This window comes from Canis lupus, chromosome 38 (genome assembly GCF_048164855.1).
Source record: "Canis lupus baileyi chromosome 38, mCanLup2.hap1, whole genome shotgun sequence".
In the NCBI taxonomy this organism is placed as follows: domain Eukaryota; kingdom Metazoa; phylum Chordata; class Mammalia; order Carnivora; family Canidae; genus Canis; species Canis lupus.
In genome coordinates, this window is record NC_132875.1 from 1,639,924 (window position 1) to 1,654,183 (window position 14,260).

The 14,260-nt window shown below is 59.0% G+C and overlaps 1 protein-coding gene and 1 long non-coding RNA gene across 5 annotated transcripts; one reads left to right on the forward strand and one right to left on the reverse strand.

Annotated features, from left to right (window-relative positions):
- Positions 1-353: 353 nt before the first annotated feature.
- Positions 354-11,237, forward strand: SLAMF8 (SLAM family member 8). 3 transcript variants are annotated; one of them, XR_012026019.1, is made up of 6 exons: positions 354-641; positions 2,542-2,910; positions 6,465-6,770; positions 6,857-6,952; positions 7,792-9,414; positions 10,326-11,237. XR_012026019.1 is itself a non-coding variant. In XM_072815115.1 (5 exons), exons 1-5 carry the CDS (start codon positions 608-610, stop codon positions 7,854-7,856), a joined length of 870 nt encoding a protein of 289 aa, XP_072671216.1. In that variant the 5' UTR covers positions 354-607; the 3' UTR covers positions 7,857-11,237. The 3 variants fall into 3 exon arrangements, 1 of the variants encoding a protein (XP_072671216.1); XR_012026018.1 differs by having other exon boundaries at positions 7,792-7,950; positions 8,079-11,237; XM_072815115.1 differs by having other exon boundaries at positions 7,792-11,237.
- LOC140627067 (uncharacterized) lies at positions 5,418-10,079 on the reverse strand. 2 transcript variants are annotated; one of them, XR_012026021.1, is made up of 4 exons: positions 9,837-10,079; positions 7,683-9,040; positions 7,417-7,572; positions 5,418-6,112 (listed from the first exon to the last, which is right to left on the reverse strand). It is a non-coding gene; the product is annotated as an uncharacterized lncRNA (long non-coding RNA). The 2 variants fall into 2 exon arrangements; XR_012026020.1 differs by having other exon boundaries at positions 7,417-9,040.
- Positions 11,238-14,260: the final 3,023 nt, after the last annotated feature.

The following is a 14,260-nucleotide window of genomic DNA, read 5'->3' on the forward strand; positions in this document are numbered from 1 at the left end:
GTGAGGCTGGGACGGGGAGGCTGGGAAGGTGGCAGTTGCCTTCCTGCTGGGATGGAGCCGCCCCAGGACTCCTGTGCCCAGGGGGTGACTGGCCGCCACCTGCTCCAGGAGACACCAGCGCCTGCCTCCCACACCCACCCGGGCCCGGCTGGACACCTCGGCATCGTGCAGTCCACCTCCACCCAGACTCGTGGGGCGCCCCGCTTGGGCGGTGGGAGGTGCGAAGGAATTTTAGGGAAGTAACAAAGGGAATGGCAATCCGGAGGGCCCGTGGCTGCGGCAGGAAGGGCAGCCGGCGGGGGGCGGGGGGCGGGGGCGCTGGCGCATCGGCAGGAGGTCGTGGGCCGTTGGGGCCTGTTGGGCAATCGCGGGGCAAGAGAGGTGACTTCCAAGAGCGCCCGAGACAGCCCAGCGAGGCCGGTGGCCAACTTCCACTTTACTCGGGATATTTTCACTTTCGGGGCATCTTGATCTGAGTCAAGATTCCTCCTTCTGAACATGGGACTTTCCAGAAGGACCGCGGCCTCCTCCCGCGCGTCCCCTTGACCCGGGTGTCCTGGATCGGGGGCTGTGGAAGGAGCCGCGGGCCTCGCGGACCAAGGCGGCCATGGGCTCCCTGCGGACGCTGCTCCTCTGGGGAGGTAAGCCACCAGCCGGGCAGCCACCAGCCGTCCCCAGGCGGGACCCCGGGGGCGGAGGGGGGTCGGGGAAGAATGAAACGCTTCCTTGGCGACAGGGACCAGCCGAGCCGCGGGACCTGGGGCGGCAGCCTAGCAGCATCCGCGTCCTCGAGCCGTGGGCTGTGCCGTGGCCCCGGGCGGGGGGTAAAACCGGAGGCTGGTGGCACCAGTGGTCTGGAAAGGGACGGTTGTGAGGAGGGTGAGGGAGACGGCGGGCGGGGCAGCGGGCTCAGGCCGTGAAGGACGCCTCTGCACCCAGGCTGCTCCCTGCGGGTCCGCGGAGGGAGGCGGATCGGGGAGGGGTGAGGGGCGACAGCTGGCGCAGGGGGCCGGGCACGGCCCACCAGGGTGCTGCGGGCAGGGCGGCACGCGGGCCATCCCTGTCCTGTCTGCACCTGCCCCCCCCCCCCCCCGTTAGCAAGCAGCTCACGTGACAGGTCAGCGCCCCAAGCCCAGGGGGCAGGACAGGGCACGCGGGAGGACCAGGGCACCCAGGCCCCCGCCAGGGACCCAGGGGGACTTTGAGACGACTCTGCCCAGTGTCCCCACCTGGGCTCCTGGCCGTGTGGCCTCCCAAAGCCCAAACATGTGCAGGGAAGCCCTCACCAAAAAAAAAAAAAAAAAAAAAAAAAAAAGGAAACTGTGGTTCACGGATCTTTCAAACCCTTGGACACGGAAGGCAAGTGGCCCCAAATGGTAACCAGATGCGAGGCACATCGGCTCCCGGCGGTGGGGGTGAGAAGACGGAGGGACCAGGCTCATGGGCTGCGTCCCCCCTTCGTTGGCAGCAGAGCCGGGGCAGGAGGGAGCCCAGGGCCCCGAGAGGCACCCTTCCCTTCTGTGTGCATGTGCGCCTCCCGCCTGCCCGGGGCCCTGCACCCCTGCACCCCCTGCGCCGGTGCCACTGGGTCCCCAGGGAGCCCTGCTCCAGCCAGTAAGATGCACTGAGCTGCTCCTCCCTGCGCCCCCTAAACAGGGGTGGGCGAGGGGTACGAAGGGGACAAGGGGACCTGGTGGTGTCACAGCCGCAGGTGATGACGAGAGAGGGACAGAGGGGAGCACCCCTCCCGGCTGCCCTGAGGGACGGGAGGTCGGGGAGGCAGCAATCCCCCCAGAAAGGCAGCAGGGCCCGGCCCGCAGGGGACCCCCCCCCACCTCCACACACCTAAACTCAGTGTGTCCCCACCCGATGGCAGAGAACCATGGTCCCCTCCATGACCAGACCCCAGCGACCAGCACCTGAGCCCTCAGCTCCTCTCACTTATCCCTCCCAGCCGCCCCGGCCCCCCTCTCCCCGCCCCCCCCCTGCCACTCTGCAGGTGGGGGGCCAGGCTCCAGTGCAGCCCACACCCCTGCCACTGCGGCTTCCTAACCAGCCTCTCAGGTCTCAGCCGTTAATCCCAGCCCTGAGGGTGACGCTCCCACCGCCCCCTGCTTCCTCCCTGCAGAGAGCTTCCCTCAGTTCCAGGGAGCACGCTCCCCCCACTCAGGGCCTTTGTAGGCGCCTCCCCTCTGCCTGTGAGGCTCCCCACCACCACCACCACCCCCTCCAGTCCGCCCTGCCTCCCTCCCCTTGGCCGCTCCCCACTCCCATCCGCTCTCAGCTTCAGCACTTCCCCCCCAGCCTCCCAAGGCCCCCCCCACCCCTGCTCTCCCAGGCCCTCCCTCCACCCCATCCCCATACTTGACTTAATCACCTCCTCCATCACCTCCTCCGAAGCCCAAGCCGGAGCTGAAAGGGGATCCTCTCCCTTCGGGTTTCATGCGGGGTGTGGGTGGAGGGGGGTGGGGAGAGGGGCCCTGCTGTGCGAGGGGGCGGTGGGGAGCCTCGGGCCAGGAAGTGAGGACTCCGTCATTTCAGTTCTTTCAGCACTGCTCCCCACGGCGGCCCCCCGCGCCCCAGTGCTGCTCTCCGCGGCGGCCCCCCGCATCCCAGTGCACGGCCAAGTTGGGGGCTCGGTGCTGCTGGAGGTAGAGCGCCCTGCTGGCTTCCAGGTCCGAGAGGCCATCTGGAGATCTCTCTGGCCTTCGGAGGAGCTCCTGGCCACGTTTTTCCGGGGCTTCCCCGAGACCCTGTACCGCTCCCGCTTCCTGGGCCGAGCCCAGCTTCACAGCAACCTCAGCCTGGAGCTCCAGTCCCTGGAGTCTGGGGACAGCGGCAACTTCTCGGTGCTGCTCGTGGACACGGGCGGCAGGGCCTGCACCCGGGTCCTGCAGCTCAAGGTGTACGGTGAGTGAGCACCACGGGCCCTCCGGCTGCCTGCTGGCCTCCGGGGGAGGTGGGGGGGGTCCCCGCGCCCTGGGAGTGGGGAACGCAGGCTTCCAGGGCCTCTGGGCTCTGACCTCACAGCTAGTGCCCCACACGGCTGCTCCCCGTAGCCCACCTGAGACACCCTTGGCTGCCCCAGGTGAGTTCCCGCGTGACGCAGCTGGCCTTGTCACCCCGGAGTCCTTGCCCCAACTCAGGCAGCGGGCGTCTTTGCTTGGCTCCGTGGCCTTGACACGATCAAAGCCTCCGTAGCACAGTCACCTTTCTCACTTGCAAAAGGGCCCATAAGTAATTCTACGGTAGATGCCGACAGAGGCAAACACGCGGCTCTCGGGGCGAGCGTCGGAGACGGAGGTGTGGCCCCGGGAGCCGAAAATCTAAGATTACACCATGTGCCATCATTAGGCGAACCACTAACAAGGGAAAAAAGTGTTGCCGAGCAAACGTTGATACGTGTTTTTTATTAAAAATTGAAGTGTGGGGATCCCTGGGTGGCGCAGCGGTTTGGCGCCTGCCTTTGGCCCAGGGCGCGATCCTGGAGTCCCAGGATCGAATCCCACGTCGGGCTCCCAGTGCATGGAGCCTGCTTCTCCCTCTGCCCATGTCTCTCTCTCTCTCTCTCTCTCTCTCTCTCTCTCTGTGACTATCATAAATAAAAAAAAAAAAATTGAAGTGTGACTAAAGCACGAAGGCTTATATGGCTTTAAAAGTTCTCTCAGATGTGTTTAGAGATTTTTGACTATAGGACATTCATGGGTTCCCTCAGTTATTCTCTGTTGCGAAACAAACCAGCCCCGGACTGACAGCCCGAAAACAGCAGCTATGTGGACGTCCCGCCCCCTGTGGGCGGGGGGGCCGGGGGGGGGGGCCTTCAGCTCCCCTGGCTTGCAGGATGCGGCACCTTCAGCACCTTGCTGGGGTGACTGGCCTCACTGGGTGCTGGACGGGCCCTTCTTTCCAGCAACTTCACCTCCACCACCTCTACCACCACCACCACCTTCACCATCATCTCCTCAACCAGCACCTCCACCACCATCACCTCCATCTCCACTACGTCAACAGCCACCTCCACCACTTCCACCATCACCTCCATCACCATCACCTCCATCACCATCACCTCCACCTTCACCTCCTCCACTGTCACCTCCACCACCACCACATCAACTGCCACCTCCACCACCTCCACCATCACCTCCTCCACCATCACCTCCACCTTCACCTCCTCCACCGTCACCTCCACCACCACACCACCTCAACCACCACCATCTCCATCTCCACCACCTCTACTGCCACCTACACTACCTCCACCATCACATCCTCCACCATCACCTCCACCATCACCACTTCCACCATCACCTCCTCAACGATCATCTCCATCACCATCACCATCACCTCCACCACTGTCATCTCCACCATCACCTCCACCATCACCTCCTCCACTGTCACCTCCTCCACTATCACCTCCATCACCATCACCTCCACCACCGTCACCTCCACCACCATCACCTCCTCCACTGTCACCTCCATCACCATCACCACCTCCACCATCACCTCCATCACCATAACCTCCACCGTCACCTCCTCCATCACCTCCACCACCACCACCTCCATCTCCACCACCTCTACTGCCACCTCCACCACCTCCACCGTCATCTTCTCAACCATCACTGCCTCCACCATCACCTCTCCCACCACCATCACCTCTACCTCCACCTCTACTGCCCCCATCTCCACCATACTTCTGCTGATCAAGAAAAAATGGCCTTTTAGCTCTCATTTATCTACCTAGTGACTTGGGAAAGGCATGTGAGGCACCCCAAACCACTATTTAAATAAGACCTCAGAAATTTGGTAGAGAAGTGGGGAGAAAAAGGTCTAATTTTAAGAATGAAAAGTAGAAATGACAGCTGGGAAGAGGAAGACAGTGAGGGAGAGAAAGGCAGTAGTAAACCGGGAAGGAGACAGGACCTGCCGCCTCCACCACTAACCCAGGGACAGCTGGCTGGTTGTCCTTGGGTGAGCCCCTCGGGGTGCAAGTGTGCCATCGGGTGTGTGTCCCGGGTGCACACAGCCCTCAAGTTGCACAGCTTGGCAGGCAGGGTGCTGGCTGGATTTCAGCAGCCCCACCTTTACCTGTTACCCCCTTAGCCCAGTGGCCCTATGCCGTGAATACCCTGCACAACTACACAGGCAGCCCTGGAGCCTCTTCCTATTCTGAGTCTCAGCTGCTGCACATGTGAAATGAGGACGTTGAATGTGATAATACGCGCAGCACCCACACCACTAAGCTCTAAAATGCCTTGTTCTCAGCATCTGAATTACAGATTTTAAGGAAATTGCTGTTTTATTGCTTCCAAATACATAGCGTGATTAGAACTAATTGCACAAAGCTGCCAAGCAGCCGTCCTTGGGAGCTCTGCTTTGACAATAGATAAGAATGATTTGAATTAGCAGATCAGTTACTAGAAATGTCAATGGGTGTTTCTACTGTGTCTGATCGTGTTTGGAAGCAGCTTGTCCTCTGAAGTAGTGTAAATACCGCCCCCCCCCCACAAACACACACGGTGATCTTTGTTTATACTATTAGTGCGCCCAGCAAATCCTTCCCTTTCCATATCACAAATCCCACCACATTGAGCTGGCATTAATGAGGTTTTACTCTGCTTGACTTTGGAATGCTGTCAGAGACAGAGCCCTCCCGTGGTCGCCAGAGTGCTCTCCCGCTGGCCCCATTGCCACAGAGACTCAGGATTTACTCGTCAACCTATATAGGACAGGGGAGCCACAGCCTGGGATGCTGGGACTCCAGTTTGTTCCCTGATCTAGGTGGCTGAGCACCGAGAGGGCTAGGTAATGAAGATAGCAAACCCACCCCTGGTCTCCTTCACAGCGCTTTATACCCTTGTAATTATTTCCTTAATTATTCCGTCTTGTCAGAACCTGTCTTCTTCACCAAACTAGGAGCCCTAATAGCCCAGGAATGTGTTTGTTTTCTTACCTGATTTAATACATGCCCAGCATCTGTCTGACGAGTATGTCATAAGTGCTATGACGAGGGCAGAGTTCTTGGGGTCTTCGGAGCCTGCGGTATCCGGGAAAGCTTCATAATCGGAACAGTAAGCAACGTGTCCGAGCTGGGTCTTGAAGGGTTGCTAGGAGTTTCCTGGAGGGAGAGAAGGGAAAGGCATATATGCACAGCTGAGCCACAGGACGGCATGCAAGATAGACAAAAGCATGGCACGCTTGGGAGAACTGGAAATTAATTAGGGTTGGTGAGTAAGACCAGCAGGAGGTTACCCCGGAGAGGTTGCCATCAACCGGTTCATGAAGGATTTTGAATACCAGATAGAAGGGATTCAGCTGCTGCCCTGTGGGCAGTGGGAAACCAGACTAGGTTCCAGAGCAAGAGAGGGCTAGTCAGAGGGGACCCCTAACCCTGCGTGGATCCCACAGCCGGCCCTATACGCCCCGCCAGTACCACCACAACCCATGCGTGCTCTACTGTTCTCACCTAGACTCAGTGCCCAGGCCCGTGGTACAAGTATTCATTGCTGCACCAGGGGACGCCCATCCCCCCAAGACTTGCCAGGTGTTCCTGTCCTGCTGGGCCCCCAACATCAGTGACATAACCTATAGCTGGCGACGGGAGGGGCCCACTGACTTCGGTATCGAACCAAGCGGCCTCTTCACGGATGGACAGGCGCTGAGGGTTTCACTGGGACCAGGAGACAAGAGCGTGGCCTATTCCTGCATTGTCTCCAACCCCGTCAGCTGGGACTTGGCCACCGTCACCCCTTGGGAGAGCTGCCTTCGCGAGGCAGGTATGCCAAGGGCCAGGGGTCAGTGGTCGAGGGATTGTGAAGCTCAAGCCCTCCCCTGACCCTGCCGCCTCCGTGTCCGGTCCCAGGAAAGTCCTACAGAGATGTGCTGCTGGTGGTGCTGCCCGTCTCCCTGCTCCTGACCCTGGCTGGTCTCCTGTCCGCCTGGCACTCCTACTACTCAGGTAGGCGGTCCGAGGTGCCAGGGGCGTGCGGGGGAGGGGCCTATAGGGGGGAGGGCAGGGCTGGGCCGCCCCCATTTTCAGCTTCGGATGGCCCCCTGTCTTCCCTCTGCCACCCCATCTCCTGGCTCATGCTCTGGTCTCCAATCGCACTGAGCTACGTGGAGTTTCCTCAGCAGCTCTTCGAGACTCTTGTCTTCTCTGTCTCTTCAGGCCTTTGCACGTGCCCCTCTCCCTGCCTGGAACTCACTTTCCGTGGGCTCCCACCCAATGCCCCCTCTTCACATGCCTGCCTCCCCCACAATCTCCAAGGCTGCGTCTCTCCAGGAAGCCTTCCTGACGTCCTCCCCTGGCCTGGGCAGGCTTGGTGCTCTCCCTCTGCTCTCCATTGCTACCCTGGCCTCCGTGCTCCCTGCACTTGCTCTGCCCCTGAACGCTCAGCCCCTTAAGGGCAAAAGCTGGCTTACCGGTGGGCACCTAGCAGTGGTTCCCGGAACAGCGCTGGTCTGGATAAGGGTTGGCAGAGTAGACGTCTAGACGAATCCCAACCCCTTCTTGCCTCCACTCCCTGGGAAATTCTCCCGGAGGAAACGCTATCTCTGGTTAGGGGCTGATAAGGTCTCCTTCTCGAAGAGGAGACAACAGGGGAAACTCCGAGACGCGGCCATCCCTCCAGCTCAGCCCCTGCCCCGACCCCACGATGCCCCGCCACTGACAGAAACACGCCACGGACCTGGGCTTTGTGGGGATGTCCACTGCAGGCCGTCTGGGTGGCTTCGGGCCAAGCCAAAGATGCTAAGATTCCAAACACTGGAGGGATAACCTTCCTAATCTCTTTGCAGGGAAGAAGCACAAGAACGTCTGTGCTGACAGAGTGGCTCCAGAGACAGAGAGCTCCCTGGTGTAGGGTCTGCCTTGAAGGACGACGTAAACTTGCCTGGGCCATCAGGAAGCGCACTGCCCAAGCACGATGGACGTGGCTGGTGTCTGGAAACCACCAGGTCCTCATACCTCCCATGAGACTCCTGTCCCACCTCCAGGAGCTCCCAGCTCTTGCACTGGGAGCCGCCAAGCAGAAAACACTGGCACAACCTTCCGCATCCCCTTCTTCTCCCCCTCCTCCTTGCAGGTCCTGGCTCTGCTTGGGGCAAGACAACAGACCACCCCCTCAAAGACGCCGGACGTTCTCCAGAGACGTAAATAGGCCTGGGCATTCACCGCCACCACCCCCACCAGCCACCACCACTGCCCATGACGTATTGTTGTAGACTGGGTTCGTCTCTTCAAAATCCACGTGTGGAAGTCTTAACCCCCAATACCTCAGAATAAGACTGTATCTGGAAAAGAGATCATTAAAATCACACCACGTAATTGGGATGGGCCCTAATCCAATATGACTGGTGTCCTTATAAAAGAAGGAGAGACCCCAGGGACGCACGCCCAGAGAAAAGGCCATGGGAGGACACGGAGAGAAGGAAGACATCTACGAGCCAGGAGAGAGGCCTCAGAAGAAACTAGACCTGCCGACACCTTGATCTCGCGCTTTTAGTGTCCAAGATTATGAGAAAATACAGTTCTGTTGTGAAAGCCGCCCATTCTGTGACATCTTGTTGTGGTGACCCTAGCAGACCGACGCAAGTGGTCACTAACTGGCACCAAAGGATTGCCCCAGTCTGGGTCCCAGACTCTGAAAGACGTTAGACGGTGAAAGTAACAGGGAAACCCAGAATCTCCCACTTGCAGCTCCGGCCCCAGCCCAGCCCCTGTACTTTAAGACCTTGATGTTTCCTGATGTCCAAAGCATTTTCATGAGAACAAAAATCTAGAAATAGATGAAGGTGAGAGATGCGGGACAGGGGATTCTCTTTCCCGCCAGAAGGGCCGTCAGGTCAGCTGAGTTCGTGGCCCCTCAAAGGTAATTTGCAGGTAGAGACCATCAAGGGGTCGTCGACGTATCCCGGTCGGGATGGGTGCCATCTTGCAGGTAACACCCTATTAGCGACATTTCCTCTGTCTCTGCTGCCCACCGTGCATCCTGTAGGATCTGGGGCTAGGGTTTGAGATTCTCTCCTCACTCCCAAGCACAGTGACCTGGAAAAGAGACATTAAATTTGCCCCCCGCCAACACAAAGCTCTCGCACAGCTTCAAGCAAAGCAGCTCAGCCTGAGTGTCTCTGCCTGAGACCAAGAAGGTGAGGAGCCTGGAAAAGTGAAGCAGAAAGACAAATATGGACGGAACAGGTGCGGGGCCCTCCTAGAGTCTGCTACGCTCCCGTTCAGATGCACGTGCAGAAGGGGAGGAGACAAGGACTCCAGCGCTCAGTGTGAAGACGGCCAAGGTCACTGTCAAAGGAGAGCATGTGGGATGTGGCTGCCTTTGGAAAACAGTATCTGCCACTCGGTGGTCCTGTCTGGAAAAACTGGGACACGACCACTGGAAACTTCTAGGTGGGGCTTCACGGATGGTGAGTTCCACCGTTATTCCTTCTCTGGTGCAACCAGATTCTTTTCTGGGACCTCACTCAAGTCTCGATCATGGAGAGGAAGGAGGCACTGAAGGAACAGGGGTGGGCTTCGAAGCATTTTCCCTGGGCAGCTTCCATCGCTCCACCCACTAGGTCACTCCTGTGCAAGGATCACCCCTCGACCCCCAGTTTCTGGGCAGTCACTTCGCCTCTGACGCCGGCCAGCCCCATCGGCCTCTAGATTCACATCTCCACTCATCCGCTCGACTAGCTCTGGAATTTCCCTGCCTCTGGCTCTGCTCTGAGGTCCCCAGCTGGTCACCAGTCTTCATCTTGCCCTCTTGCCTTTCCTGGCCCGTTGTCTCCCCTCACCTTCCCCCCAACCCCCCAGTCCCCCTGAGCAGTGCACGTGGCCTCCCAACCTGGCAGCTTGTGTTGCCCCCTCCTGCCACCTGGAGGCATTCCCTGGAGGCCACTGATTTCTCATGCAAAACTGGCCTCAGTCCCTAAAAATGACGTGGAAGAGAAAGCCCGGGTCTAGCAAGGAGCCACGGTGGTTGTGTGGGGGAAACACACGCACACGCACACACGCATATGCCCCATAGCCTCCACCCGTCTTCCCTTCATCGCCTGGGCCCCGCCTCAGGTGAGAGCAATTCTAGACGTGGGCCCCACCACAGTTCTCCCTTTATGACTTAAATCTTAGTGACCTCATTCAGCCAGGGGTTTTATGATGTGATGCATCAGGGCCTTTTAAAAGAGACCCATGCTGCTCACACAAATGGGTGTTCCTATCCCCCATGATTCACTTGCCAGCTAGTGGACTAATTAACCCTCCACCCAAAAAAACTCAAAGTACTTCTGAGGGAACAGTGTTTACGCTAATAAGCATTGGGATTCATGGTTTCCAGGTCACACAGAACAAATATCGACTGAAGGCTCAGCATATGCTGGGTACCCCTTGAGGCACCGAGGACTCAGAAGTGAACAGTGCACCGTCCTTCCTTCATGGCGTTTATATTCTGGAAACACAATAAGCAAGGAAGCGCATGTCAGGAGTTGGTGGGTTCCAGTGAGAAGATAAAGCAGAGGAAAAGCCTAGAGAACAAGGTGGACTGAACCGTGGGGTGGGCGGGCAAAGAGTAACCGGAAGGTGCAAAGGCCCTGAGCTGGGAGCATGGTTAGTGTCTTTGAGGAATACAGCGGAGGCCGGGGCGGCTGGGTCAAGCCGAGAGGGCAACGGGGGGCGTCCGAGTGATGGACGGGGGCCACAGCGCGGGGGACCTGGTGGTTCTCAGAACACAGCTCCCTGGGGTTAGGGTAGCGGGAGCACCCCCGTCTGTTGGGTGTCAGACATTGACACCATTATTTCCAGTAGGCTCGGCGTTGGGCCAGAACCCTGTCCCTCTGGTTTTGCTTTTCTTTGTTTTCATGACATTCCCCTCGGAGCACGAGCCTCTGCACCTGTTCTGTGCAAAGCACAAAAGCAAGAGCTGCTAAGGCAGGGGGTCGCATGACATGATGTCAGAGGGAACGGAGGGGGGGCACAGCAAGAGAAGGGCGAGAGAGACGTGGTTGGTTTGTTTGGCTTTTTTTTTCTTTTTTTTTTATCAAAGATAGGAATATTCAGTAAAATATTTTTTTATGGAGTAGCTGGGTGGCTCAGCGGTAGACCATCTGCCTTCGGTTCAGGCCATGACCCCGGGGTCCTGGGATCGAGTCCTGCATCGGGCTCCCCGCAGGGAGCCTGCATCTCCCTCTGCCTGTGTCTCTGCCTCTCTCTCTGTCTCTCAAGAATAAATAAATAAAATCTTTAAAAAATACATCTTTCGCAAACAGCCTCTCTGGCAAATCTTCCATTTTTGTCAAGAAGTGGCACCTGCTCGGCTGGTTAGCCACTGGTCTTCCGCGCAAGCACCATCCCCCTCCAGCCTCGACTCCCCAGCTCCCTGCACCTCCTCGGCTCCCAGGGTGAATGAAGGGCGCCCCCCAGAAGCGCCCAGTGCATCCACCCCAGCTCCGGGCGGGCCTCGGCGGGTGCCTCCCCTCCCGCCGGAGCTGGGGTGGCTGCACCTGGGCGCTTCTGGTCAGGCCGGCGCCTTCCTTCACCCTGGGAGCCCCGAGGGAGGTGGGAGGAGGCTGGGACTCGTCGCAGGCAGGAGGGGATCCGCTGCCCTGCGCGACCAGACCCGTCCCCCGAGCAGGTGCCACTTCTGACAAAAGAAATCCTGTGAGAGTATGATTAAAGACCGGCCATACTGTATTCTTGAGAACAGAGAGAAGGCAAGGCCCAGGCAGAGGCGGGAGAGCTCCCGTACAGCCGGAGGACTGAGAAGGATCCAGACCCCGGGGTCATGGCCTGAACCGAAGGCAGATGGTCTACGCTGAGCTGGAAGGAAATCTTGCGGTTTCTCAGTTCAGTTTCTCATTTCGCTGGTGGAGAGAGAGCCGAGCCCAGGGACAGTGTCACTCCTGGAGTCGCATAACCGGCGGCGGCAGAGGCGGCGTGGGCCTGGGTTTATCCCGCCGCGCCCCCGTCCCTGTGCCGTCGGGCCGGGAGACCTTCCTGACAGATGGGGGCCTGACGGGACGTGAGCTGTTCCGCCCAGTGGCTCGAGCAGAGACCATCCCGGAGCAATCCCACAGACCTGAGGCTCCTCCTGGCGGGTGGGAAGCTGCGTTCGACCAGGAAGGACAAATACGGGTGCGTGTGCACAGCCGTCTGCCCTCCGGACCATGTCGGGCGTGCATGATCCTTATGACACACTCTTCCCGCGGAGTCCACGGGCCCCGCGACGCTCAAGTGACTCCGGCCAGTTGATTGAGGTTGGGGGCCAAGACGAAACCTGTTAGCCACGCCGGCCCCAGACGACCCGTAACTTCCTCCCCCACATCACAAACTAAGTACAAAGTCAGGACAGAAAGAACGGGTGACGGCGGAGTCCAGGAGGCCGACGGAAGGAGCGGCCTCCCGCGGACGAGGAACTGTCCTGTCGTGGGCGCGCTGCTCGGGGGCTGTATCGGGACCGAAAAGGAGGAGAGATGGGCGGAAAGTCCTAATACTGCCTCCCGGAACGCACGAACCAACAGGACATCAGCCGAATAAGCCAAAAGAGTACCTGTGGCCGCTGAAGCCACCACGTGCTTCAGAATATCTAAGAATAATGTGAAAACCCTGGCATCGGAGCTCTCTGGATGCAAAGAACAGAAACCAACTCTGGTTTTAATTAAAGCAAAAGAAGGACATTTTTAGAAAGCCGTAGGTAGCTACCGCAGTCCGGGTGGCTGGTACACAACAGGGATTTACTTCCCGTGGTTCCGGAGGCTGGAAAACCTGAGGTCAAGGCACCCGCAGATTTGGTGTCGGGTGAGAGCCCAGCCTGCTTCCGGGTTCAGGGAGGGGTGGCCACCTTCCCACGGGGCCCTCGCGTGGCGGTGGGGGTGAGGGGGCTCTGGGGGGGCCTCTGCTGAGGGGCTCACCAGGCTCCACCCTCAGGACCTCATCTCCCCTCAAAGGCCCCACCTCCAAACACCATCGCTTTGGGAATTAGGTTTCAGTACATGAATTTTGGGGGCGATACAGACATTCAGTCCATAGCGCTCCGAGGACCAAAGAAAACAGTGGTGAACTGGGGCTCAGAAAGGACAAAGCCACACGGCCTTGGGATTACAACATCCTCGGGGCCACCATGGAAGAAATGTGTCCTGTTTCTGCGCCCACGCGGCTCCCTGAAGATTAACACTGCCAGCAAGCAGACTGAGCTTGATGGGGCCTGGCGGGGCTCAGGGATCCTCCCTCTCGGGGGTGGAGAAGAGTCGCAAGGCATCTTGTAGGAAGGGGTACAGGTTTAACAAAAGAAAGGACAAAGAGGAAGTTTGAGCCAGAATCTGTAGGGAACGAAATGCATTTATCTGTTCAGTCAGTAGGTGTTGACTGCTCTTGACTGCTCGCCTGCTGGTCCCCTTCTGTGCCAGAACCCACCGGGACGTGGGGAAGTCTGAATAGTGGTGTCCCAACCCCTGCCCCCAACGAACGAGCTTGCAGCCCAGCGGGGAGGCAATGCAACAACCTATTGATTCCAGGGCGTAAACCATAAACCATAATATGGCCCCCAGCATGCGCTCAAAGGCATCTCCTGGCCTGTCCCCACAGAGGGCCAGTCGGGTCCCCAAAGGAAGCGACAAAAGGGGCAGAGACCCCGGCTGGGAGTAAAGCTTCAGCCGGCAGGGACTGAAGAAGCTCGGACCCGTGGATTCCGGGGGCAGGCCGCCCAGAGCAGCACCAGGCTTTGGGGTGACCAGTGCCCAGGCTGGCAGGTTGTCCGTAGCTTCCCGTCCGGGTGGCACAGCAGAGGGACAGCAGTCAGGAGGAGCCGTAGAGCTCTCACACATGACTCGCCCAGAAGGCCAGGGTCACCTGCTAGAGCCTCAGCCAGCTCCGGGCTCAGTCACTGGAGGGTTCATTCTTCCGGAGGTTGCATGGGACAAGCACAGATACAGCAGGACGTCCGCTGGTCTGTTCCGTGTCCGGTTACTCCCAGAGGCCACGGGTGCAGCTGGTGTCACCCTTCCACCCCGGCAAGCCTGCTGTGACTCTCCTCTGCAGGCAAGGAGCCGAGGGTGCATCCCCCTGGAGCTCACTCACTCTGGCCCTTCTAGAACACCCTCCGGGAATCCAGAATACAGTTCTCCGTCCAAATGGGAATCTGGGACCTGTGCAAGCCCTTTTCTGTTCATCCTCCCGAAGATGGACCAAGGAGCCGGTGGCTGCACCCCTACGCCTACGTCTGAGGGCAGCTTTGGGGGTCAGTGGGGAGCCCACACATGGAGCCGGGCTGCCACACGA

Bases quoted from the DNA above. Each gene is read 5' to 3' on its own strand.
- SLAMF8 (XM_072815115.1), top strand. From the start codon at position 608: ATGGGCTCCCTGCGGACGCTGCTCCTCTGGGGAG. The intron at 2,911-6,464 runs GTGAGTGAGCAC...GTTCTCACCTAG, and splicing joins CCTGCAGCTCAAGGTGTACG to ACTCAGTGCCCAGGCCCGTG. The intron at 6,771-6,856 runs GTATGCCAAGGG...GTCCGGTCCCAG, and splicing joins GAGCTGCCTTCGCGAGGCAG to GAAAGTCCTACAGAGATGTG.